Raw genomic sequence first — 27,248 nt, 5'->3', positions numbered from 1 at the left:
CTTGGGCAGTTTGAGCTTACTGAGTTGGCGCAGAAAGAACATTCTTTGTTGTCCTTTTTTAATGATGTTTTTGATGTTAGCTGTCCATTTGAGATCTTGCGATATGATAGAACCCAGAAATTTGAAGGTTTCTACTGTTGATACTGTGTTGTCAAGTATTGTGAGAGGTGGAAGTATGGAAGGGTTTCTCCTAAAGTCTACCACCATTTCTACGGTTTTGAGTGTGTTCAGTTCCAGATTGTTTTGGTTGCACCACAAGGCTAGTCGTTCGACCTCTCGTCTATATGCGGATTCGTCATTGTCTCGAATGAGACCAATCACTGTTGTGTCATCTGCGAACTTCAGTAGCTTAACAGATGGATCATTGGAGATGCAGTCATTGGTATACAGAGAGAAGAGAAGTGGGGAGAGCACACAGCCTTGGGGGGCCCCTGTGCTAATTGTACAGGTATTTGATGTGATCTTGCTTAGCTTCACCTGCTGCTTCCTGTTTGTTAGGAAGCTTGTGATCCACTTACAAGCCTGTTCCGGTACCTGTAGCTGGTTTAGCTAGCTAAAGAAGTTAAAGAAGCTAAAGAAGTTAGTAACAGGGTTTTAAAGCAAATCTGGCTTCCGCATTGACTTCCTTTTGTGCCAGAAGGTCACAAAAAGGGATCATGTGACCTGTGGACATTGAAACTGTCATAAGTGCATGCCAGTTGCCCAAGGATCTGAATGTTGATCATGTGACCATGGGGATGCTGCAGTGGTCGTAAGTGTGAAAACCAGTCATGCCGCTTTTTTTCAGTGGTGTTGCAACTTTGAATAATCACTAAATGAACGGTTGCAAATTGAGAACTACCTGTTTCAGGTTCAGAGAAACAATGAATGCCCTGGGTTCAAGATCCTTCAATCTAGAGTCCAGGATAGGCCGTCTCACTTATTGTCCCGCAAAGCTGCCTTTTTCAGGTTGTCTGCCGGAAAGAGCAGGTTTTCCAAAACAGCTGTTCGGTTTTGTAATTCTGGCTCTTGGAGGAAGTGGGTTCTTTGCAAGGGGAAATATCCTTGGGGCTGCACACCACAACATCCGAAACACTCAAGGTTGTGTTTCAAAGCAAACAAGTCCTTTGTTCTGCTTGCCAAGGCTTGGGGACAGGAGAGGGGAAAAAGGGTAGAGGGAAATGACTGCCCTTTTCTGGGGGGGGGAGACGGCTGTCTGTCAATGCTGAGAAAGAGGAAGGAAGGAAGGAAGGAAGGAAGGAAAGAAGGAAGGAAGGAAGGAAGGAAGGAAGGAAGGAAGGAAGGAAGGAAGGAAGGAAGGAAGGAAAATATAAAAGAAAGAAGAGAGGGAGGAAGAGAGGGAGGGAGAAAAAAAATAAAAGAAGGAAGGGAGGAAAGGAAAGAAGGAAGGGAGGAAGGAAGAAGGGAGGGAGGGAAAGAAGGAAGGAAGTAATGAAGGAAGGAAAATATAAAAGAAAGAAAAGAGGGTGGGAGGAAGGGAGGAAAGGGAGGAAGGAAGGAAATGAAGGAAGGAAGGAAGGAAGGAAATAAAAGAAAGGGAAGGAAGGAAAAATATAAAAGAAGGAAAGAAAGAAATAAAAGAAGGGAGGGAGGGAGGGAGGGAGGAAGGAAGGAAAAATATAAAAGAAGGAAGGAAGGAAGAAAATAAAAGAAAGAAAGGAGGGAGGGAGGGAGGAAAAATATGAAAAAAGGAAGGAAGGAAGGAATGAAAAATATAAAAGAAAGAAGAGAGGGAGGGAGGGAGGAAGAAAGGAAAGAAATTACATGCATATTTTAAATAAACAGCTATAAAATAATTGAACTCCATTCTGCACTTAAACAGAAAAGAGACATGGAAGACAAGACCATGTATCTCTACTCTTGTTTCTCAACCTGAAAAAGGTTCAGGACTTGAATTCTGGGGAAAATGCTCCCTGGAGGTCGTCCTTGACTTACCCCTGTTCATTCAGTGACCGTTTGAAGTTACGATGACACTGGAAAAATGTGATTTATGACCATCTTTCTCACTTAGGGCCCTTGCAGCCTCCCCGCGGTCACGTGATCCGAATTCGGACGCTTGGCAGCTGGCGTGGACTTATGACGGTTGCAGAATCCCTGCAAGGGGTCACCTGATCCCCTTTTGGACCATTTGACAAGCAGAGTCAATGGGGAAGCCAGATCCTAACTTAACGACTGCAGTGATTCACTTAAGGACGCAAGGACGGTTGTACAATGGGGCAAAGCTCAATTTCGCAACTGTCTCACTTAGCAACAGGAACTTTGGGCCCAGTTGTGTTTGCAGTCGGATACGTGGTCGTAGCAGAGAGCAGCTGGGAAGGAACCGATGCACTGAAAGAACCGCTGGGTGGAACTGAGCATGCTCAGAAATTACGGGGTGGAGGGGGCCACTTCATAAGGTGGGCGGCATGCAGGGGTGGAAATCCAGCAGGTTCTGACAGGTTCTGGAGAACCGGTAGCGGAAATTCTGAGTAGTTCGGAGAAACAGCAAACACCACCTCTGGCTGGCCCCAGGAGTGGGGTGGGAATGGGGATTTTGCAATATCCTTCCCCTGCCATGCCCACCAAGCCATGCCACGCCCACCGGTAGTAAAAACATTTGAATTTCACCACTGGGTACATGCCACCCCTCTGTACTTTTGGCCGGAGTTTGTCTTCTCCAGGTGGTTCTCAAGCTAACGGCCTGTTTGGAACCCAGACCACATTTCTGACATCAATACAATTGAACGTGTCCAGAAATATTTTACAAGAAGAGTTCTCCACTCCTCTGAATACAACAAAATACCTTATGCCACCAGACTTGAAATCCTAGGCTTAGAAAACTTGGAACTCATTCCCGACAAGACCTAAGTTTAACTCACAGAATCATCTATTGTAATGTCCTTCCTGTTAAAGACTACTTCAGCTTTAATTGCAACAATACAAGAGCAACCAATAGATTTAAACTTAATGTCAACCGCTTTAATCTAGATTGCAGAAAATATGACTTCTGTAACAGAATCATCAGTGCTTGGAATACTTTACCTGACTCTGTGGTCTCTTCTCATAATCCTAAAAGCTTTAACAAAAACTTTCTACTATTGACCTCACCCCATTCCTAAGAGGACCATAAGGGGCGTGCATAAGCGCACAAACGTGCCTACCGTTCCTGTCCTATTGTTTTTCTTTTTCTTCTTCTTATATATATCTATATGCTTATACCTCCTAATATTTCCTCATATATATGTTTATATACTATATAATCTTTTTGTGTGATGCTTATATATATTGTTGTGACAAAATAAAATAAATAAATAAATAAATGAATGAATAAATAAATGAATGAATAAATGAATGTAGCAATTTCTCATCTGCTTCCGTTGAGATTTAGCCAGCCAGGATGCAGCCAAACTGAAGACAAACCCTGAATTGTGGTTTGTTTTTTCCCCCTCCTCCTCGCAGTGGGCGATTACGTCCAAGCGTTGGAGTGCACCAGGACGTATCTCCTCTTCCATCCAGACGATGAAGATGTCCTGGAGAACGAGGATTATTACAAGAGCCTCTTAGAAGGATCTTTTGACCTGGAAGCCGTCAAACCCAGAGAGGTCAGTGGCTCGGACGTGGGAGCGAGGCGTGGATGTAACTTTGAGGATCCTTGGCCGTGGTGAGGAACAAGCCACCTTCTGCAGGGCTTACATCGAGGATGTGCTGGCAGTTCAGGGTTGGATTGTTGGGTCTCTCGCCCAACTAGGGAACATCATCAGGGCTAGAAGGAGGGGGGGGGTTGCCAGGTAGGAAGAGGAGGAAGAGGAAGAGAACTGTGGAGTCCTTGGTGGTGTCTGAGCTTGGTAGTTTTCTTGACCCAACTAGGGAACATTGTCAGGGCTAGAAGGGAGGGGGGTTTGCCAGGAGGAGGAAGAGGAAGAGGATGAGGAGGAGCACTATGGAGTCTTTGGTGGTGTCTCAGCTTGGTAGTTTTCTTGCAGACATTTTATGACCCAACTAAGGAACATCATCAATGATAGGAAATGGGATGGGAGGAGGAGGAGGACGGTGGGGTCCTTGGTGCTGAGTTTGATGGGTTTTTTTGCAAATGTTTCATGACCCAATTAGGCAACACCATCAGTCTAGAAGGGGGTAGGAGGAGGAGGAGGAGGAGGTGGTGGTTCTTAGTGCTCTCTGAACTGGGTGGTTTTCTTGTAGACATTTCATGACCCAATTAGGGCACATCAGTGCCGATACTGAGCACTGATGCTGTTATCTAGTTGGGTCAAGAAACGTCTGCAAGAAAACAACCCAGCTCAGGGGCCACCAAGGACCCCACAGATCATGGTGGAGAATACAGATCGTCCTTAACTTAACGGCTACAACTAGGTTTCTCTCTTTTATACTTTTATTTTCAGGAAGCTGTGACCTTCCTCCGGAGACACAGGTTGGAGGCCGATTTGCTGGAGGCCGGAGCCAACATCCTAGGCTTCTTGTACACAGAACCGGTGAGAATGGGCGCCTGGAGTCTCAGGGGGGCAGATGGAGCCAGGAATCATAGCTTAGGCCTGGCCAAACTCAGCCTTGCTTGGAGGAACATCTCGTTCAATGGAGACAATCTGAATCTAGGCTTAGCAAAGATGCCTGGACTTTAAGATTGTGGACTTCCACTCTTGTTTCTCATGTCTGGGGAGCTTGGGGAGCCCATCTGGGTAAAGAGGGGTCTTCAGACACCATGAAGGTGGTACAAGCCACATGGGCCAGCATTCACACGACCGCCAAAACTCAGCTAGGATGGGGTCGGGCGCCTTCTGGTTCCATGAGTAGATGCCGTCTTCGTAGGCGATACAGAGCAGGGCTTTTCATGAACATGGTGCACCGTTTAAGCATGACAGGTTGTGTGTAATGTAGCATTTGCACCTGTTTAAGGTGGAGTCATGGTTTAGTGGGAATTCAGTGAGTGAATTTTGAGACTTGAGATATAGTTACTGACAGGGAGACGTTTCTTGAACGGTTCTTTGGAGGGGATGGGTGGGTGCATTGTGGGGAGGGTCCTCCCTTCCTCCCTCCCTTCCTTCCCCTCATTACAATTTCCTTCCTTTTTTCCTGCCTTCATTTTTTTTCTTCCTTTTTTCCTTCCTTCATTTCTCTTTTCCTTCCTTTGTTGCATTACAATTTCCTTCCTTTCTTCATATCTCTTTTCCTTCCTTTTTTCTTCCTTCATTTCTCTTTTCCTTCCTTCCTTCCTTTTTTCCTTCCTTCCTTTTTTCCTTCCTTCCTTTCTCTTTTCCTTCCTTCCTTCCTTTTTTCCTTCCTTCATTTCTCTTTTCTTCCTTCTTTCCTTCCTTTCATTACAATGTCCTTCCTTCCTTCATATCTCTTTTCCTTCCTTTTTTCCTTCCGTTATTTCTCTTTTCCTTCCTTCCTTCCTTTTTTCCTTCCTTCATTTCTCTTTTCTTTCCTTCTTTCCTTCCTTTCATTACAATTTCCTTCCTTCCTTCCTTTTTTCCTTCCTTCATTTCTCTTTTCCTTCCTTCCTTTGTTGCATTACAATTTCCTTCCTTCCTTCATATCTCTTTTCCTTCCTTTTTTCCTTCCGTCATTTCTCTTTTCCTTCTTTCCTCCCTCTCTCTCTCTCCCACTCTCCCTCTTTCTTTCTCTCCTTCTCTCTTTCTCTCTCCCACCTTAACCAACCAGCCTTCCTTTTTCCAGGACTACTGGAACGCCGCTGGGACTCGGCAGGAGACCCAAAGGTAAGAAACCAAACCTGTCATTTGCTGAAGAAGACTGAGAGTTCAGGGTTGTGGTGACGAACCTATGGCACACCTGCCGGAAGTGGCCCGCAGACCTCTCTCTGGGGCACACAAGCCGTGGCCCGTTGCTCCTCCAGGTTCTGGCGCACCAGCCAGCTGGTCTTCACGTGCGCGGGAGCACCAGGAACCAGAAAAGCAGCTGCTATCTTCCCGGCCCACATACGTGAATCTGCTCTTCCGGTTCCCAGCCTGTGCGCGTGCGCACAAACTCCCAGTTCAGCCCTCGGTGGCAAAAAGGTTTGCCAACACTGGTTCAGGGGGTCTCGCAGGAGGGCAGAAATCTCAAAGCCCCTTCGTGAATATTTGAAAGGGAGTGACCATTGGCACCAGGGGTGTCTGCATGGGGTGGGGTGGGGTTTTTGACCAGTTCCTTCAAAGCCCCCCAATTGCAAAACAGGATCTCCTTCTCTTCCCTCTACCAGCAACAGTCAAGATCTGGTTAAATGTCCATGGAGATTCTCCGTCATCCAGATCAGGGGTCTCCAACCTTGGTCCCTTTAAGACTTGTGGACTTCAACTCCCAGAGTTCCTCAGCCAGCTTTGCTGAGGAAGGTTGGAGACCCCTGATCCAGGTCATGGTTGTCCCAAAGATGCTTTTTCAAGGGGCAATGGACTTTCTTGTGTTTTTTTCTTTTGAAGACATTTCACTTCTCCTCCAAGAAGCTTCTTCAGCTCCGACTGGATGGTGGGGAATGGAAGGATTTATACTCCTTGCAGAGAGCTGGTCATTTGAGAGGGTCCTTGAGGCCACTTGGCGGTCTGTCTGTGTCTTCAGGGTCACCTGAGTGATGCAAAGGGTTCCTGTAGTCTGCAATTTTTTCCTCTGGAAATCCCTTCCTCCTCCCACCCCATTCAAAGGGTCTTCATCCCAAATTGTATAGCAAAATATTTATGGAGATTGTCAGTCATCGAGGTCATAGTTGTCCCAAAGGAGCTGTTTTCCAAAGGCAATTGGACTTTGTTTTTCCTTGAAGACATTTCGCTTCTCATCCCAGAAGCTTCTTCAGCTCTGACTGGATGGTGGGGAAGGGAAGGATTTATTTATTTATTTATTTATTTAATTTATTTATTTTGTCACAACAATATATGTAACTATCATACAGAAAGGTTATATAGTATATAAAGGTATAAGCATACATATATATATATATATATATGTAGGAAGAAGAAAAGAAAAACAATAGGACAGGAATGGTAGGCACGCTTGTGCTCTTATGCACGCCCCTTATGGTCCTCTTAGGAATGGGGTGAGGTCAGTAGTAGAAAGTTTTTGGTTAAAGCTTTTGGGATTATGGGAAGAGACCACAGAGTCAGGTAGTGTGTTCCAAGCATTAACAACTCTGTTACAGAAGTCATATTTTCTGCAATCTAGATTAAAGCGGTTAACATTAAGTTTAAATTTGTTGGTTGCTCTTGTATTATTGCAATTAAAGCTGAAGTAGTCTTTAACAGGAAGGACGTTACAATAGATGATTCTGTGAGTTAAACTTAGGTCTTGTCGAAGGCGACGGAGTTCCAAGTTTTCCAAGCCCAGGATTTCAAGTCTAGTGGGATAAGGTTGATACCCCTTGCAGACAGCTGGTCATTTGCCCCCTTTTTAGAGAGTCATTGAGGCCACTTGGCGGTTTGTCTGTATTCTCAGGGTCACCTGAGTAGTGCAATTGGGTGTGGAGTTCAAAACACAATCATTTCAGCAGTTCCAAGAAGACTTCACACCCATTTGCACCACTCAGGGGACCTGAAAACACAGATAAACCTCCAAGTGGCCTCAAGGACCCTCTGAAAGGATGCAAATGACCAGCTGTCTGCAAGGAGGATAAATCCTTCCGTTTCCCCGCCATCCGGTCAGAGCTGAAGAAGCTTCTTGGGTGGGAAGTGAAATGTCTTCAACAAAAAAACAAGAAAGTCCAGTTGCCTCCTGAAAAAGCACTTTTGGGTCAGATCTGGTTAGCGCTTGGAGGGCTGGTGGCTGGAAAGGGAAGGTGAAGGTGAAAGAGGGGACCCCCGAGTCTAACCGCTGCCGAAGGGGGAAACCAGAGGCTGCTGGATGGGGCAGACGGCTCCAGAAAGGACCCATCTCAGTTTTCACACTAGCCAACATTAAAACTGCATGTGAGCAACAGACCTGGGTCACCTCATCGTATGCAAAACTCAGAGAAGGATAATGGGGGAGGGTCAGCACGGCCCTTGAGGCTGCTCCGCAACTCCAAAACCTCCACCTGGACCTGACCAGCCTTCATATAGCCTGGCTAGGTGGCTCAGTGGCTAAGACGCTGAGCTTGTCGTTCAGAAAGGTCGGCAGTTTGGCGGTTCGAATCCCTAGGATAAGTGTCCTGTGTGAGCAGGGGGTTGGGCTAGATGACCTCCAAGGTCCCTTCCAACTCTGTTACTCTTAATGGTCTGTTGGGGTCTTCATCTCTTTCCTGAACCCAAATGCAGGTAGACCTCGATTTACAACAGTCAATTTAGTGACCGTTCAAAGTTAACCATGGCACTGAAAAATGTGACGTAGGACCATTTTTCATAGTTACCACCTTCGTAGGATGGTCACGTGATCAAAATTCGAACTCACATTTATGACGGTCGCAGTGTCCTGGAGGGGTCACGCGATCCCCTTTTGCGACCTTCTGACGAGCCGAGCCAAGGGGAAAGCCAGATTCACTTAACAACCGAGTGACTCATTTAGTAACCGCAATGATTCACTTAACAACTGTGCCGAGAAAGGTCGTAAAATGGAACATCTCAGTTAGCCACATGGATTTTGAGCTCAGTTGTGGTCGTAAGTTGTGGACTACCTTTAACGTTTTTGTCTCCAATTGATTGATGGACTTTTGGCATGTTGGCTTGTTCAGTCAACATTCAGGACTCTTAAGCTGGGCATCCAGCTATTGTGGGAACCCAACCAGCGTCTCCTGGTTTGTCTTCCGCAGGGATCCTTCCGGGCTGCAGGACCACCAAGCCAATGAGCCTGGGGATGCCCTTCCTGAACAGGATTTGTCCAAAATGGGGCACCCCCCACGGGAAGGTAAGGCTCCCTGGACATTAAGGGTTCTGGAGGCTAAATCAGAGGTCTGCAAACTTGGCTCTTTTAAGACTTGTGGACTTCAACTCCCAGAGTTCCCCAGCCAGCTTTGCTGGGAGTTGAAGTCCATAAGTCTTAAAAGAGCCAAGTTTGCAGACCCCTGGGCTAATCGTATCATGAACGGTTGCAGGAATTGGGTGTGTCTAGACCAAGGTTCTCCAAACTTGACCCTTTTAAGATTTGTGGACTTCAACTCCCAGAATTCCCCCCGCTGGCTAGGGAATTCTGGGAGTCGAAGTCCATAAGTCTTGAAGTGGCCAATTTTGAAGAGACCCCCCCCCCCCCGTTTTAGGGGCTGTCCTGCTTGGGGCTTGGCCACCCCACAACCCCTTCACAGGCATGGAGAGCAGGAGGGAAAGGATGAAATGGACCCAGCTCCACCCTCAGTTCGTTTTGAGAGCTGTGTCAAAAAAAAGTTTCTTCTGTGCAACCTGCAGACCGTCAACTTTGGAGACAAATTCTCAGCCTCCCAGCTGAGGCCTTCAGCTGGCTTCAGGGTGAAGGAGAGAAGGCTTTTCCAGGGGCCCCTTTCCTGGAAACTCCATTTCCACAGATGCTTCCTCCTTTCTTTGTTGCCCTCCCTATAGGCACCTTCTTGGAAATAGGATACTATTTTGTAAGGGCAGAGAATTTGCCCACCAATTATTGCAAAGCTGTTCCTCCTGCGGCCCATCTGGCTTGCCTGCTGTTTGCACCACCCAGCAAGGAGGAGGAGGAGGAGGAGGAGGAGGAGGAGGAGGAGGAGGAAAATTTTGGGGTCCTTGTGCTCTCTGAGCTGGGTAGTTTTCTTGCAGACGTTTCATGACCCAACTAGGGAACATCATCAGGGTTGGAAGGGAGAGGGATTTGCGGAGAGGAGGAGGAGCAGCAGGAGGAGGAAGGGAGGAAAAAACTCTAGGGGTCCTCTCTGAGCTGGCTGGTTTTCTTGCTTCATGACCCAAACTGGGCAGAAGCATCAATGCCGGAAGGGAGGGGGGCTTTGGGAGGAGCGGGAGGTCTGACTTTTGTCCTCCTCCCTCGGATGAATAGATTCGCTTCCCCTTCTGTGGGGTTCTGAGTCCCTCCAGATATTTGGGGGGGTGGAAGAAGAGGGGGTTCTTGCTGCATGGGGGAGGGGCGGGAGGGGGCTGCTGTTCCCATCTTGTTCCCACCGCCTTGTTTGTATTTTTCCTCTGTTTGCCCTTGAAATGGGCAGAGGACAAGGATGGGCAGGGCCAAGCCAGGATTCCCTCCCTGGTCAGAAAGAGAACCGGGATTGGCCGGTTCTGCCCTTGAGCCAACCTCAGGATTAGCCCCAGCGACTCTCTTGCCTTGCTCCACAGTCTGCTCTTTCCAGGGTCTAGTCTAGATCGACTAAAATAAACTTACTTTCTTTCTTTCTTTTTCTTTCTTTCTTTCTTCTTTTCTTTCTTCTTCCTTCCTTCTTTCATCATTCTCTCCCTCTCTCCATCCCAATCTCCTTCCGTCGTTCCTCCCTCCCTTTTCTCGTCCTTTTTCATTCCTTCCTTCCTTCCTTCCTTCCTTCCTTCCTTCCTTCCTTCCTTCCTTCCTTCCTTCCTTCCTTCCTTCCTTCCTTCCTTCCTTCCTTCCATCCATCCTCCCTCCCTCCCTACCTCTTCCTTTCTTCCTTTCTTTTTTTACATCATTCTCTCCCTCTCTCCATCCCGCCATCTCTTTCCTTCATTCCTCACACTCTCCCTCCCTTTTCCTTTCTTCCTCCCTCCCTTCCTCCCTAGGAGGCCCCCTTCTGTTCAACGAAGTCCAGTTTGTCTACAATTCCCAGCAGCTGAACGGGACACAGCGAGTCCTCCTGGACAATGTCATCTCACCAAGCGAGTGCCAGGAGCTAGAGCACATCGCCAACGTAAGTAACTGCCCGTCTGTTGGTACCAAAGCAGAGGACCCCTCTGAGCAAGTGTCTAGTGACAATTTGAGGTCCATAAGGGTTGCCTGGCCCATTTCTGTGAGCAGACCTCACCATGAAGCCTCTGGCCTCTTAGAGACCAACCCCTTGAAGGTGTCACGTTGAAGGAGAAGTCATCAATTGGATCAAGAGTTGTCCAAGTTCTTCTTAAAAACCTGTGTGTTAGAGTACGCAGAACGTCTGGTGGCAAGCTTTTTCCTCTGTTTAATGGTTCTCACTGTCAGGAAGTTTCTCCTTAATTCCAGATTGCTTCTCTCCTTGAGTAGATTCCATCCATCACTTCTTTTCTTGCCTTCTGGGGCTTTGGAGAATAGATGGACCCACTCCTCTTTGTGGAAACCCCTGAGATATTGGAAGATGCTATCATGTCACCCCCTTGTCCAGGGGTCTTCAAACTTGGCAACTTTAAGACTTGTGGACTTCAACTCCCAGAATACCTCAGCCAGCAAAGCTGGGAGTTGAAGTCCACAAGTCTTAAAGTTGTCAAGGTTGGAGACCCCTGCGCCTAGTCCTTCTTTTCATTCAATGGGGCCTCTGTGGCTCAGACTGGTAAGACAGTCTGTTATTAACACAGCTGCCTGCAATTATTGCAGGTTCAAGCCCCACCAGGCCCAAGGTTGACTCAGCCTTCCATCCTTTATAAGGTAAGTAAAATGAGGATCCAGATTGTTGGGGGCAATAAGTTGACTTTGTATATAAATAAACAAATAGGATGAAGACTATTGCTAACATAGTGTAAGCCGCCCTGAGTCTTCAGAGAAGGGCAGGATATAAATGCAAACAAACAAACAAAAAAAACCGAGACCTTCCCAGTTCCTGCAGCCTTTCCTTCTTCACATTCATGTTTCAGCCTCCAGAGCCCTAACCATTGTTCTTCTCCTGCAGAACATCCTCCTGGCTGGGGATGGGTACCGGGGGAAGACCTCTCCTCACACCCCTAATGAGAAGTTCGAAGGAGCCACCATCCTCAACGCTCTGAAGGTAAGAAAGTGTTGTGTCAGGCTGGACCTTTTTCTCCTGTGTGGTGAGAACATCTGGAGACCTCCAAAGCTACTTTAGATCAGGGGTCTCCAACCTTGGTCCCTTTAAGACTGGCTGAGGGACTCTGGGAGTTGAAGTCCACAAGTCTTAAAGGGACCAAGGTTGGAGACACCTGGTTTACATCAAGTCCATCAGCAGCTCATGATGGAGGAGCCTCTCTTCGTGCATTCTGCTTGCTTGGTCTTCACCCTTTCAGGTAGGCAAGGTCAAGGCATGGGCACGGCTCTGATCCCAGAATAGTCCTTGATAGGCAGGGTAGTCTACAGAGGAATTACTGAGTCTGTCATTTGCACCTCTATAACTGTCTGGTTCGGTTCTGCAACCCAACAAGAAAAACACAGACTTCAGAGGATAATTAGAACTGCAGAAAAAATAATTGCAACCAACCTGCTTTCCATTGAGGACCTGTATACTGCACAAATCAAGAAGAGGGCCGTGAAAATATTTGCAGATCCCTCGCATCCTGGACATAAACTGTTTCAACTCCTACCCTCAAAACGACGCTATAGAGCACTGCACACCAGAACAACTAGACACAAGGACAGTTTTTTCCCGAAGGCCATCACTCTGCTAAACAAATAATTCCCTCAACACTGTCAAACTATTTACTGAATCTGCACTACTATTAATCTTCTCATCGTTCCCATCACCCATCTCTTTCCACTTATGACTGTATGACTATAACTTGTTGCTGGCAATCCTTATGACTTATATTGATATATTGACCATCAATTGTGTTGTAAATGTTGTACCTTGATGAACGTATCTTTTCTTTTATGTACACTGAGAGCAGATGCACCAAGACAAATTCCTTGTGTGTCCAATCACACTTGGCCAATAAAAATTCTATTCTATTCTATTCTATTCTATTCTATTCTATTCTATTCTATTCTATTCTATTCTATTCTATTCTATTCTATTCTAGTCCTCAATTTACAACAGTTCACTAACACTGACTTAGGACCGTTTTTCACACTTATGACCGTTGCAGCCCCCCTGTGGTCACATGATCAAACTTCAGACATTTGGAAACGGACTCATATTTACGACGGTCACAGTGTGCCGGGGTCACGTGATCCCCTTTGGCGACCTTCTGAAAAGCAAAATCCACGGGGAAGCCAGATTCACTTAACAACCATTTAGCTAACTCAGCAACGGCAGTGATTCACTTAACAGCTGTGGCCTGAAAGGTTCTAAAATGGGGCATAACTCACTTAACAACAGTCTCGCTTAGCAACAAAAATTTTAGGCTCAGTTGTAGGTGTAACTCGAGTGTGAAAAATGGTCATAAATCCCTTCTCTTAGTGCCGTTTAAATTTGAACAGTTACTAAATGAATGGGTCAAGAACTATGAGAGGGAGAGAGACACAGAGAGAGAGGAGAACGAAAGAAAGAGAGAGAGAGAGAGAGACACACACAGAGAGAGGCGAAAGAAAGAAAAGAAAGAAAGAAAGAAAGAAAGAAAGAAAGACACATAGAAGGAGAAAGAAAAAGAAAGACAGAGAAAGAGAGAGAGAGGAGAAAGAAAGAAAAAGAAAGAAAGAAGAAAGGAAGAAAGAAAGAAAAAGAAAGGAAGGAAGAGACACAGAGGAGGAGAAAGAAAGAAAGATACACAGAGAAAGCGAGAGAGGAGAGAGAAAGACAGACAGAGATACAGAGAGAGAGAGGAGAAAGAAAAAGAAAGAAAGAAAGAAGAAAGAAAGAAAAGAAAAAGAAAGAAAGAAAGAAAGAAAAAGAAAGGAAGGAAGAGACACAGAGGAGGAGAAAGAAAGAAAGAGACACAGAGAAAGCGAGAGAGGAGAGAGAGAGACAGACAGACAGAGATACAGAGAGAGAGAGGAGAAAGAAAAAGAAAGAAAGAAAGAAAGAAAGAAAGAAAGAAAGAAAGAAAGAAAGAAAGACACAGAGGAGGAGAAAGAAAGAAAGAGACACAGAGAAAGCGAGAGAGGAGAGACAGACAGACAGACAGATATATATATATAGAGAGAGAGAGAGGAGAAAGGAAAAGAAAGAAAGAGACAGACACAAAGAAGGAGAAAGAAAGAAAGAGAGAGAGAAAGAGTGAGAGAAGAGAGAGAGAGAGAGGAGAAAGAAAGAAAAAGAACGAAAGAAAGAGACAGAGAAAAAGAGAAGGAGAAAGAAAGAAAGAGAGAGAGAAAAGAGAGAGAGAGAGAAGGAAAAACTATCTACTGTTGACCTCCCCCCATTCCTAAGAGGTCTGTAAGGTGTGTGCATAAGTGCACCAGTGTGCCAGCCGTCCCTGTCTTACTGTCCCTTTTTATTTGTATCCTTTTCATGTATTCAAAATCATGTTTATACTTTTATCTATCTTTTATACGCTTGTCAAAATAAATAAAAGAGAGAGAGAGAGAAAGAGAGAGAACTTTCTCATTTGATTTGCCTGCAGTTTGGCTACGAGGGGCGGATCCCTTTGAAAAGTGCCCGCCTCTTCTATGATGTCAGTGAGAAAGCCCGGAAGATAGTGGAATCCTACTTCATGCTGAATTCCACCCTCTATTTCTCTTACACACACCTGGTGTGCCGCACGGCCCTGTCAGGTAAGTCTGGGGAGAGGGAAAGATGGAGAAACGCTGGTGTAGAGCAGGGGTCTCCAACCATGGTCACTTGAAGACTTGTGGACTTCAACTCCCAGAATTCCCCAGTCAGCTATGCCTGTTTCTTTTCCTCCCGTCTCTTAGAGCAGAGAGATTGCAGAGAAAGGGATTACAAGAGAGTAAGCAGATCACAATGGCGATACACGTCATAAAGAATGCATTCATGGCAGGGAATCCTGGGAGTCGAAGTCCGCAAGTCTTAAAGTGGCTATGTTTGGAGACCCCTAGTGTAAAGGAATTGAGGAAGGGTTTTAGAGGTGTGCAGGAGGTGTGTAAGGACAACAAATTCTCAAGGAGTGGGAGTGTGTTAACAAGATAGCAACACAAAAGGAGTGTGGGGCCACCTTGAGGTCTTCAGTTCTTGGTTCCTTCAGGTCAACAGGAACGGAGGAATGATCTCAGCCATCCGATCCACGCGGACAATTGTCTCTTGGACCCTGAGGCCAACGAGTGTTGGAAGGAGCCGCCAGCTTACACCTTCCGAGACTACAGGTGGGTGGCTCATCTCTCATGACCCTGAAGATAAGAAGGGTCTTCAGATGCTCTTCACCAAGACCAAGTAGAGTAATCTAGAGCAGGGGGTTGGCCTAGAAGAGATCCCTACAAGATCCCTTCCAACTCTGTTATTCTGTTCTTCCTTCCTTTCTTCCTTCTTCTCATTCCCATATTCTCCCTTCCTTCCTTCCCTCCCTCCCTCCTGCCTTCCTTCTTTCTTTCCCTCCCTCCCTGCTCCTTCCTTCCTTCCTTCCTTCCTTCCTTCCTTCCTTCCTTCCTTCCTTCCTTCCTTCCTTCCTTCCTTCCTTCCTTCTTGATGGTTTTTAGGAAGAAACAGCTGTTTGTCTGGAATTATATAGAGCAGGGGTCTCCAACCTTGGCAACTTTAAGATTTGTGGACTTCCAGGTTGGAGACCCCTGATATAGAGGCTGGACTGGAAGACCTCCAGGGTCCCTTCCAACACTCTTATTCTGTCATTCTGCCTGCTTTCAAGTGCTAGCACTCTTCTAGATGGTTCTACTGAAGGGAAGGTGGAAGGCCTCCACCCCAGGGTGCAACGCAGACCCCTCTACACAAGTCTCACCCTGCCGTATTCTCGGCTGGGGCAGAAGCCCCCTTGGCACCCCTTGGGGTAACCTCCCCCTCCCCTTGGCAGCCGTCAGCCTCCCCTCCAGCTGGCTGAAAGGCCTTGTTCTGTCGTATCCGCTGAAGTTGGTGGCCCCTCGCGGAAGAAGGAGCCCACCTGGTTGGCCTCCAGTTTCACCTGTTGGATAGAAACCCTCTTTGAACTTAGAACAATTAACCAGTGGAACTACTTGCCTCAGGAAGTTGTAAATGGTCCAACACTGGAGGCTTTTAAGAAGAGACTGGACAACCATTTGTCTGAAATGGTGTAGGGTTTCCTGCTTGAGCAGGGGGTTGGACTAGAACAGGGGTCTCCAACCTTGGTCCCTTTAAGACTTGTGGACTTCAACTCCCAGAGTTCCTCAGCCAGCTTTGCTTAAGGAACTTAAGCTTAAGTCTTAAAGGAACCAAAGTTGGAGACCGCTGGACTAGAAGACCTCCAAGGCCCCTCCCAACTCTGTTATTCTATTCTATTCTATTCTATTCTTTCTATTTCTATTCTATTTTTTCTATTTCTAATATTAATTCTATTCTGTTCTGTTTATTCTATTCTGTTTGTCAGGACACTGTTATTTCTATTACTAATTCTATTCTATTCTATTATTTCTATTTCTATTACTAATTCTATTACTAATTCTATTACTAATTCTATTCTATTCTATTATTTCTATTTCTATTTCTATTACTAATTCTATTCTATTCTATTCTATTCTATTCTATTCTTATTTCTATTTCTATTCTGTCCTGTCCTGTCCTGCCCTGTTCCATTCTATTCTATCTCACCTTCCTCCTCCGTTCTTGCTCTCCTTTTGCAGTGCTCTCCTCTACATGAACAGCGACTTTGAAGGCGGGGAGTTTATTTTCACAGAAATGGATGCCAAGACGGTCACGGTGAGTAGATACCTGGACAGGTAAGGTACTCCTCGCTTTACAAACGTTCATTTAATGACCGTTCAAAGCAGTGGTAAAATCCAAATTGTTTTACTACCAGTTCTGTGGGCGTGGCTTGGTGGGCGTGGTATGGCTTGGGTGGGCGTGGCTTGGCGGGTGTGGCAGGGGAAGGATACTGCTAAATCTCCATTCCCACACTGCTCCAGGGGAAGGATACTGCAAAATCTCCATTCCCACCCCACTCTGGGGCCAGCCAGAGGTGATATTTGCCGGTTCCCTGAACTACTCAAAATTTCTGCTACCAGTTCTCTAGAACCTGTCAGAACCTGCTGGATTTCACCCCTGGTTCAAAGTCATAGCGGCACTGAAAAAATTGGCTCCTGAGCACTTTTCACACTTACGACCGTTGCAGTTCACGCGATCAAGATTCAGAGGCAGGGCCACTGGCGTGGACTTACGACAGTTGCCGTGTCTTGGGGGGTCACGTGATTTCCGCTTTTGCGGCCTTCTGGCTAGCAAAGTCCAGGGGGAAACCAGATTCACTTAATGTCCGTCTTACTAACCAAACGGCAGTGATTCGCTTAACGACGGTGGCACGAAAGGTCATGAAATGGGGCCGAACTTTCTTAACCACTGTCAAAATTTCAGGCTGAATTAATGGTCATAAGTCGAGGACTACCTGCATCTGACAGGCAAGAAGAGGTCGGTTGTTCCGTTTGGCCCTGAGCCGCCCTGAGTGCCTCCCTCCCCTCCTTCTTCCAGGCCTCCATCCAGCCCAAATGCGGGCGAATGGTCAGCTTCTCCTCTGGCGGAGAGAACCCCCACGGGGTCAAGGCCGTCACCAGAGGCCAGCGGTGTGCCGTCGCTCTGTGGTTCACCCTCAACCCGCTTTACCGGGAACTGGTGAGTTTGGCCTGGCCGCAGTCTGAGTCCCAGGGAGGGAAGAAGGGGAGGGGGAGAGGGAGGGAGGGAAGGAAGGAAGGAAGAAGAGAGAGGAAGAGAGCAGGAGGAAGGAAGGGTGGAAGCAAGGAAGGAAGGAGAGAAGGAAGGAGAAAAAAGGGAAGGAAGGGAAGGGAGGGAGGGAAAGGGAGGGAAGGAAGGAATTGAAGGAAAGAGAAAGGAAGAGAGCAGGAGGAAGGGAAGAAGGAAGGGATAGAGGGAGGGGAGAAAAAGAAAGGGAGGGAGGGAGGGAGGGAAGGAGACAAAAGGCAAGGAAGGAAAGAAGGAAGGAAAGAAAGAAAGGAAGGAGAGAAAAGGAAAGGGAGGGAGGGAAGGAAAGTGGGAATGAAGGAAACACTGAAGGAGGAGGGAGGAGAGAGAGGGAGGAGGAGGAGGAGGAGGAAGGAAGGAAGGAAGGAAGGAAGGAAGAAAGGAAGGAAGGAAGGAAGAAGAGAGAGGAAGAGAGCAGGAGGAAGGAAGGGTGGAAGCAAGGAAGGAAGGAGAAAAAAGGAAAGGAAGGGAGGGAGGGAAAGGGAGGGAATGAAGGAATTGAAGGAAAGAGAAAGGAAGAGAGCAGGAGGAAGGAAGAAGGAAGGATAGAGGAGGGAGAAAAGAAAGGGAGGAGGAGGGAGGAAGGAAGGAAGGAGACAAAAGCAAGGAAGGAAAGAAGGAAGGAAAGAAAAAAGGAAGGAGAGAAAGAAAGGGAGGGAGGGAAGGAAAGTGGGAATGAAGGAAACACTGAAGGAGGATGGAGGAGAGAGAGGGAGGGAGGGAGGGAAGGAAGGAAGGAAGGAAGGAAGGAAGGAAGGAAGGAAGGAAGGAAGGAAGGAAGGAAGAAGAGAGAGGAGAGCAGGAGGAAGGAAGGAAGGGTGGAAGCAAGGAAGGAAGGAGAAAGGAAGGAAGGGAGGGAGGAAAGGGAGGAATGAAGGAATTGAAGGAAGAGAAAGGAAGAGAGCAGGAGGAAGGAAGAAGGAAGGATAGAGGAGGGAGAAAAGAAAGGAGGAGGAGGAGGAGGAAGGAAGGAAGGAGACAAAAGCAAGGAAGGAAAGAAGGAAGGAAAGAAAAAAGGAAGGAGAGAAAAGGAAAGGGAGGGAGGGAAGGAAAGTGGGAATGAAGGAAACACTGAAGGAGGATGGAGGAGAGAGAGGGAGGGAGGGAGGGAAGAAAGGAAGGAAGGAAGGAAAGGAGGAGAGCAGAGTTGTTTGACGTTATCCCAGAATCTGGAGTCCGAGAGCTCCTTTGCAAGCCAACCTGTTTCCTGTGAAGTCCGGGTTTTTTGCATCCAGGGAAGGGTCTGGCTTCAGCTGCCTCAGGGACATCTCTTTGTCTGAAAAGACACCCCCAAACTCCCTCCGCTTATAGGGTATTTATCAGCAGCTGCAGCCTCTTTATCTTAGCTACAACCTGGGAATATTGCTTGGAGAAGAGCGCCCCCAAGTGGCTACAAAAACCCCACCATGCGAACCAGTGGAAAAACCAGGATGCTATTTTTCTATGTGCAGTAAGACGGAGAAGTTTGGCTGAACTTCCTTTTCACACTGAAGCTCAGTTTGATGCTACAATTATATAAGGATACATTCACTGTATAATTGTTAATTAGGAGCTACTCTTCCTGGTGACAATCCAAAACACCCAAGTTCTGTCACCCTGTAAAGCAGGAACTTTGGGGACTTTAAGAACACGAATAAAAGCAGAGAACCGTTTCAGTCATCCAAGTCGTGGTTGTCCCAAAAGTGCTTCTTTTTTTTCAAGAGGCAACTGGACTTTCTGGGGGTTTTTTTTGAAGACGTTTCACTTCTCATCCAAGAAGCTTCTTCCGCTCTGACTGGGGACGGGAAACCTCCAAGTGGCCTCAATGACCCTCTAAAAGGATGCAAATGACCAGCTGTCTGCAAGGAGTATCAATCCTTCCCTTCCCCACCATCCAGTCAGAGCGGAAGAAGCTTCTGGGATGAGAAGAGAAATGTCTTCCAAAAAAAAACCCCAGAAAGTCCAGTTGAAAGAAAGTACCCTTGGGAAAGGCAGAGAATAGAAATGGAAGGAAGAAACTTCCAAGTAAAAATAAAAACCAAACTTAAAAATTCAGAAGGTTAAAAGGTTCACAAGGCATTGGGGGATGTCCTCAGCCCCAGGGCTGCCTCACGCTATGCTAATGTAATTATAACTAATTTGTAATATCCTAATTTAATTATAACTAATGCAGGTCTCCTTGAGAGGTAGAGATACCTGTATTTGGTTGCTCTATTCTGTCCTGTTTAGTCCACTACCACAGCAGTGACTGTGAGAGGGATCTTGGAGTCTTAGTGGACAATCAGCTAAATAGGAGCCAGCCATGTGCAGCGGCAGCCAAAAAAGCCAATGCAATCCTAAATTGCATTAACAGAGGGATACAATCAGGATCAAGGGAGGTACTAATATCACTCTATAAAGCCCTAATAAGACCATACCTAGAACACTGCATCCAGTTTTGGTCACCACCCTATAAAAAAGATGTTGAGACTCTGGAAAGAGTGCAGAGAAGAGCAACAAAGAGGATTAGGGGACTGGAGGAACTGGGCCTGGCTAGTCTAGTGAAAAGAAGGAGCAGAGGAGATATGAGATCAGTCTTCCAATATTTGAGGGGTTGCCACAGAGAGGGGGGGATCAAGCTATTTTCCAAGGCACCCAAAGGCCAGACAAGGAATAATGGATGGAAACTGAACAAGAAGAGATTCAAAATTTCTGACCGTGAGAACAATCAACCCATGGAACAGAAGTTGCCTTCAGAAGTTGTGGGATCTTCATCCCTGGAAGCTTTCAAGAAGAGACTGGACTGCCATCTATCAGACATGGTGTAGGGTCTCTTGCTTGGGCAGGGGATTGGACTAGATGACCTCCAAGGTCCCTTCCAACTCTGTTATTCTATATTCACTGGAAGAGAAGTTGCCTTCGGAAGTTGTGGGTGCTCCAACACTGGAGGCTTTCAAGAAGAGACCGGGCTGCCATTGGTCAGTAATGGTGTAGGGTCTCCTGCTTGGGCGGTGGGTGGGTGGGTGGGGGTTGGACTAGATGACCTCCAAGGTCCCTTCCAACTCTGTTAATCTGTTACACTCTGTTCGTTTCCCCCCCCCTTTTTTTTTTTTTATTATTGTAAGCTGCCTAGACGGTAACTCCACAGTAAAGAATAAATTTTCGCGAATAATAAATGGTCTTTCCAGACCGGATCGGACCTTTTGAGAATGGTGGGGCCGCCCTTCCCCCTTGGGTCAGCCTTCACCTCTTGTCTCTTCTCTTTGTCCTTCAGGAGCGAATCCATGCCGACGAGATCATCGCCTTGTTAGACCACCAACGCTTCGGTCCCACCGATCTGGGCATCAACCCTAAGGATGAGCTATGAACCAAGCCAAGGACTCTCTGCCCCAAATATTTATTTAATAATATTGGTTGTAAATCTTATGAGAACCCTTTTTATTTTTGTACAGAGCCTTGGTAATAATTTAAAGACGGGGTGAAACAGGGAAGTGGGGACCTTCTGGGTTTACCTCCTCCGTCTCCTCCTCCATGAAGTTCTCCAGATGTTTCTGCAGCTTGCTAAGCGGTAGCCCCAGGAGGCCATTTGTCTCCACCATGAGCTTCCCTCCAGAGTTTGTGGGTACTCCGTCCTTAGAGGGTTTTTTTAAGAAGGGATGAATGTGAATTAATGAATGAGCTGGAAGGGACCTTAGAGGTCTTCTAGTCCAGCCCCCTGCTCAAGCAAGGGAACCTATACCATTTCAGATAGATGACTGTCTAGACCAGGGGTCTCCAACCTTGGTCCCTTTAAGACTTGTGGACTTCAACAAAGCTGGCTGAGGAACTCTGGGAGTTGAAGTCCACAAATCTTAAAGGGACCAAGGTTGGAGACCCCTGGTCTAGACACTTCTTAAAAACCTCCAGTGCTGCAGCAAACACAACTTCTGGAGGCAATTTCTATTCCACTGGTTAATTGTCCTTCCGGTTAGGAAGTTTCTCCTTAATTCCAGATTGCTTCTCTCCTTGATGAGTTTCCAAAGATTTGTCCAGAATGATGTAGGGTCTTCTGCTTAGCAGGGGTTGGACTAGAAGACCTTCAAGGTCCCTTCCAGCTCTATTCTGATTGAAGTCATTGAGAGAAGCAGCCTGGAATTTCCTAACAGTGAACACAATTAATCAGTGGAACAGAAGTTGCCACCAGAATTTGTGGCTGCTCCATCATTGGAGGCTGTTAAGAAGAGACTGGACAACTGTTTGTCTGGAATGATATATGGTCTCCTGCTTGAGCAGGGGGCTGGACTAGAAGACCTCCAAGGTCCCTTCCAGCTCTATTCTGATTGATTGACTGATTGAATCTGCAGGGCAGGTGAGCCGTTGGCTCTATTCTCCCAACTCCAAAACCTGCTTGCGTTTTTCAAAAACCCCGCATCGTTGACAACCATTCCAGCAGTTGTTGGATGGTGTGGTTGTTGTCCCACTCCAAAGCTGGAGGGAAATCGCCAAGATTGGGAACTGCTCCTGTAGAATGAAAAGAGCTGGCTAACCTCCTTCAAGCATAGCAAAGATGGAGAAATGAAATTTTGGGTTTACTCAAGGGCTTCCCCGAGGGCCTTCCGTCTGGAAGAAAAAGAAGAACGCGTTGCATGGCACTCATCTGTTGTATGCCCATCACCTTGTGCCCAATCTAACAATGCTGCCCATGCATACAACTGCTATTTTGCTAAATCAGGGTTTCTCAACCTTGGACACTTTAAGATGTGTGGACTTCAAGTCCCAGAATTCTGAGAGATGAAGCAGGGGTGAAATCCAACAGGTTCTGGAGAACCGGTAGCGGAAATGTTGAGCAGTTTGGAGAACCAGCAAATGCCACCTCTGGCTGACTCCAGAGTGCGGTGGGAATGGGGATTTTGCAATATCCTTCCCCCCAGGAGTAGGGTGGGAATGGGGATTTTGCAGTATCCTTCCCCTGCCACACCCACCAAGCCACGCCCACAAAACTGGTAGTAAAAAAAATTTGGATTTCACCACTGAGTTGAAGCTCACACATCTTAAAGATGCCAAGGTTAGGAAACACCATCAAGGAACATAAAATGGAAGAGGAGGAGAAGGGGGAGGAGGGGGAAGAGGAGGAAGAGAATTAGGGAGGGGAGGAGGAGGATTGTGGGGTCCTTGGTGCTCTCTGAGTTTGGTGGTTTCCTTGAGACGTTTCATGACCCAACTAGGGAACTTTATCAGTGCTGAAAGGAGGAGGGAGCGGGGGAGGATTATGGGGTCCTTGGTGCTGTCAGAGCTTGGATGTTTTTCTTGCAGACGTTTCATGACCCAACTAGGGAACATCATCAGTGCTCGAAGGGAGTGAGGTTAAGTTGTATATAAACAAGGAACGAACCCCACTTCCTTCTAGCACTGATAATGTCTTGTAGCCAACTACAAGACATTATCAGTGCTAGAAGGAAGTGGGGTTTGTTCCTTGTCTACAAGAAAGCAACCCAGCTCAGACACCCCACATTTCTCTACTCCTGATTAAGGCTCCTTCTTGCTCCTCTATGCCAAACCGGTCTCGGGTGCAGATCTGCTGGAAATACACATTCCTGACCCCCCCGCACCAGCTTTTGAAAAGAGAAAGAAGCCTTTGAACTTCCGGCAGAGTGGGCTGAAGGAAGGGTGGCTCTGTAAATCTTTTAAATAAATAAAGTAAACTGGATTTGGGCCAATGAGAGACCATCCCTCCACGGGAGCATTGCGTAGAAAGGAAACAGAGGGGAATTTGATGGCAACCACCAAACTTTGTCTGAGCCCAGGAGAAATAAATTAAACTCAGAAAACTAACCGGCCTCTTGTGTTTTATTTCTTCTCTGTTACGTTCTCCTCCTGCTTCTTATCCAATGAGTAGGGTTAGTCCTCAACTTACAACAGTTCATTTAGTGACCATCCGAAGTCACAACAGCACTGAAAAACGGGACTTATATGACTGTTTTTCACACTTATGACCGTGGCGGCAGCCCCATGGAAATGGGATCGAAATTCAGATGCTTGGCAAGCGACTCATATTTATGACGGTTGTGGTGTCCCCTTTTGCGACCTTCTGACCAGCAAAGCCAAGGAGGGAAGCCGGATTCACTTAACAACCGGGTTACTGCCTTGAGAACTGCAGCATTTCGCTTTGCAGCGGTGGCAAGGGAGGTCATAAAATGGGACAAAACTCACTTGAGAACGGTCTCGTTTAGCAACGGGGAAACAGCTGTTTAGCTGTCCCCCTTAGCAACAGAAAATGTTGCTTAAACGGGTCCGTGGGCGTAAATCGAGGACCTAACATCTCATCTCATCCTGTAAGTTCCTATAATAACTTACTGTAAGCCCATCTACTCTGTGCTGTTTCTGATCCAGACATCTCCCTTAGACTCTAGGCTGCAGCTTTGCGGGGGGTGGGTGGTGGGTGAGCCCTTCAACCTGCTTAATTGAATTAATTCAATTAATTGAACTGCCCCAAAAGGGTCCCTCGATGCTTGGGGTTGCGTTGTTCCTCCGGTCGTCAGCAGGTGGCGCTGTGGTGACAGTTCCTATACCTGCCATGGCGGGCAGGGCAGGTTCCTTCTGCAGGGAGGAGGTGATGCACCGGTGAAAGATGGGGGGGAGGGCGTTTGCTATATATGGGACGGCATCAGAGGATCTGGGTCTACCTGGCGAAGGGAGCCCCCTCCCCACCCCCCAGGCGGAGTGGCCCCTCCCTGGGCCCTGCAGGTCCAGGATGGGGAAAGCAGCCATAGCCACGCCAACGGGGTTGGGAAATCTGCAGACGTTCCTTCCCCATAGCCACGCCTTGCCAAGATGAAAGATTTATTTACAATGCGCAGCTTTGCGATGGAAGGCAACGGATTATTAAATCTATCCCTGGGAGGTAGACTCCCCAGCGCTGCAGGAATCCAGTTTATCCCACACGCCGCCCCACCCTGGGCAGGGTGGGGCCCAGAGGGATTGGGCAATTGGAGCAGCACCCAGCTACTGGGAAAGCAGCACACACCAGAGGAGGCTCAGGAAAAGCCAGCTGCCTTTATCCCAAAGGGAAGGGGAGATGGGATGGGAGGAAGGATCTGGGAAGCAAGCGCTTTCGGAAGGTGGCACCTTTGGGGAGGTTCTCCGGAGGTTCTCCAGCCCAAAATGCCAACTGGAGAAGGTCAGCTCTGTAACCAGAGGAGGTCAAGCTTGCCTTGACCGCTTGCACTTCCCCAGTTCCAGCCACAGCCTGGATCTGGAGGGTGGGGTGAGGCTCTCTTGAGCAAGTCTTAATAGGCTTCTGCTGAGGAAGGAGGTTTAGAAGCTCAGGGTTGAACTGTAGGGTCCTTCGTGCTCTCTGGGCTTGGTGGTTTTGTTGCAGATGTTTCATGACCCAACTAGGGAACAACATCAGTGCTAGAAGGGAGGAGGAGATGGAGGAGGAGGAGGAGGAGGAGCAATAAGAGGACTGTGGGGTCCTTGGCGCTCTCTGAACTGAATTGTTTTCTTGCAGACATTTCATGACCCAACTAGGCAACATCATCAGTGTTAGAAGGGAGTGCAGTTTGAGGAGGTGAAAAGAAGGAGCAGGGTGAGAGGAGGAGGAGGAGGAGGGACTGTGGGGTCCTTGGTGTGCTCTGAGCTGGGTTGTTTTCTTGCAGATGTTTCATGACCCAACTAGGTAACCTCTTCAGTGAATAAGCAGGTATTAACACCAGACAAAAAATCAAGCAGAAAACAATACCCTAATAAGGAAATGCCAAGGGGGAAACTGCACCCTTACCAACCCTGACAGGGTAAGCTGCTGTATATAAACAAAGAGCAAACCCCTCTCCTTGCAGCACTGAGGATGTTCCCTAGTTGGGTCATGAAACATCTGCAAGAAAACCACCCACCTCAAAGAGCACCAAGGGCAGTCTTTCCTCCCGTTCCTCCCCTCCATTCCTCCATCCCCAACTCCATTCCTTTCTAGCACCACTGATGTTACGTAGTTTGTTAATGCACATCTGCAAGGAAAGAGCCCAGCTCAGGGACCACCATAAAGTCGGTTTAAAGCTCCTTCCAACCTTCCCTCGACCTTCGCAGTTCCCTGCCGAAAGGATTGCACGCCTTCATTTGCAACCCCAAACCTCAGGCCGGCCTCGCTTGCCCGTCTCCGTTGGGTGGCAAAACCAGGCGGACGCCAAGGATTCCTGACCGAAGAAGAAAAAATGGCTCTGAAAAGGTGGGTGGATCAGATCCTGACTTGTTGCCAAGGGAAACCAGTCGGATCACTTCATCAGAAGAATCGCAACCTCCTTTCTAACATTTCCAGCTTGGTGAGAAAATGCTTTCTCCTGGGAACGGTTCTTCTCTCCAGCGGGCTGAATCCTCACGCAACTTGAATATCGAGATGGATCTGTCGGGTCCTTCAGGTCTCCTGTTGAGAGACAACCTGCCTTCCACCCCATCTCTTGTCCCAGAGTTGGTTGGGACTTGGTTGGAGAGCTTCTCGTCCAACCCCCTTGCTCAAGCAGGAGGCCCTCCACCATTCCAGACAAACAGTTGCCCAATTTCTTCTTGAAGACCTCTAGTGATGGAGCATCCACAACTTCTGGAGGGAGTTCCACTGATTGATTCTTCTCTCACTGTCAGGACGTTTCTCCCCTTGGTGGGTTTCCATCCACTGCTTCTTCTCCTGCCTTCAAGGGCTTTGGAGAATAGCAGCTCTTTCTTGGGGCAGCCCCTCAAATATTGGAGCACTGCTCTCACGTCACCCCGAGTCTTTCTCTTTGTTAGACGAACGGTATAACAGAGTTGGAAGGGACCTTAGAGGCCTTCCAGTCCAACCCGTTGCTCAAACAGGAAACCCTATAGTACTGTTTCAGACAAATGGCTGTCCAGCCTCCTCTTAAAAACCTCCACTGATGGAGAGCACCCACAACTTCTGGTGGCAAGCAGTTCCACTGGCTAATGGTTCTCACCGTTAGGAAAGATCTCCTTATTTCCAGGTTGCTTCTCTCCTTGATTAGTTTCCATCCGTTGTTTCTTGTCTTGCCTTCAGGTGCTTTGGAGAAGAGGTTGGCACACACACACACACACACACACACACACACACACACACACACACACACCCTTCTTCTTTGTGGCAACCCCCCAAATATTGGAAGACTGCTATCATGTCCACCCTAGACTTCCTCTTTGTTAGATTCCCAACTCCTGCAACCGTTCTTCATCATTTTTGGCTTCCAGGCCTTTAATCCTCTTTGTTGCTCTTCTCTGCACTCTTCCCAGAGTCTCAATATCTTCTTTATATTGTGGTGGCCCAAACTGGATGCCGTATTCCAGGTGTGGCCTTACCAAGGCCTTATAAAGTGGTAGCGAAGGGGCAGATGTGCTCCTACATCTACCCCTTTACGATCCATGTTCTGCTCTGATGCCTGCACACCAGAGGTGGCATTCAGCCGGTTCGGGAAAACCGGGAGTGGCAACCTGCAGGTAGGTCTGCCCAACCACCCGGGCGCAATCCCGTCCTATATCACTGTGTTTTTGACACTGCACACATGTGCAGATATAATATATATATAACAACAGAGTTGGAAGGGACCTTGGAGGCCTTCTAGTCCAACCCCCTGCCCAGGCAGGAAACCCTACATCATCTCAGTCAGATGGCGATCCAACATTTTCTTAAAAATTTCCAGTGTTGGAGCATTCACAACTTCTGCAGGCAAGTTGTTCCACTTATTGATTGTTCTAACTGTCAGGAAATTCCTCCTTAGTTCTAAGATGCTTCTTTCCTTGATTAGTTTCCACCCATTGCTTCTTGTTCTACCCTCAGGTGCTTTGGAGAATAGTTTGACTCCCTCTTCTTTGGGGCAGCCCCTGAGATATTGGAACC

The 27,248-nt window shown here is 47.4% G+C and overlaps 1 protein-coding gene across 3 annotated transcripts in view; it reads left to right on the top strand.

Moving 5' to 3' along the window:
- Positions 1–21,194, top strand: part of P3H2 (prolyl 3-hydroxylase 2) — a 92,421-nt gene extending 71,227 nt beyond the window's left edge. Inside the window, exons 5-15 of one of the 3 annotated variants that reach the window (XM_058188931.1) lie at positions 3,439–3,581; positions 4,380–4,469; positions 5,674–5,714; positions 8,705–8,799; positions 10,593–10,720; positions 11,666–11,761; positions 14,229–14,379; positions 14,811–14,928; positions 16,372–16,447; positions 17,210–17,350; positions 20,670–21,194. In XM_058188931.1, coding sequence (XP_058044914.1) covers positions 3,439–3,581; positions 4,380–4,469; positions 5,674–5,714; positions 8,705–8,799; positions 10,593–10,720; positions 11,666–11,761; positions 14,229–14,379; positions 14,811–14,928; positions 16,372–16,447; positions 17,210–17,350; positions 20,670–20,762 — 1,172 coding nt within the window. In that variant the 3' untranslated portion in view covers positions 20,763–21,194. The remainder of the gene's footprint in view (positions 1–3,438; positions 3,582–4,379; positions 4,470–5,673; positions 5,715–8,704; positions 8,800–10,592; positions 10,721–11,665; positions 11,762–14,228; positions 14,380–14,810; positions 14,929–16,371; positions 16,448–17,209; positions 17,351–20,669) is intronic. The other 2 variants (XM_058188930.1, XM_058188932.1) reach the window with 2 other exon arrangements.
- Positions 21,195–27,248: the final 6,054 nt, after the last annotated feature.

This window comes from Ahaetulla prasina, chromosome 6 (genome assembly GCF_028640845.1).
Source record: "Ahaetulla prasina isolate Xishuangbanna chromosome 6, ASM2864084v1, whole genome shotgun sequence".
NCBI classification, from domain to species: Eukaryota; Metazoa; Chordata; class Lepidosauria; order Squamata; family Colubridae; genus Ahaetulla; species Ahaetulla prasina.
Note: the sequence above shows the minus strand (reverse complement) of the source record. Positions and strands in the feature narration are given on the sequence as shown.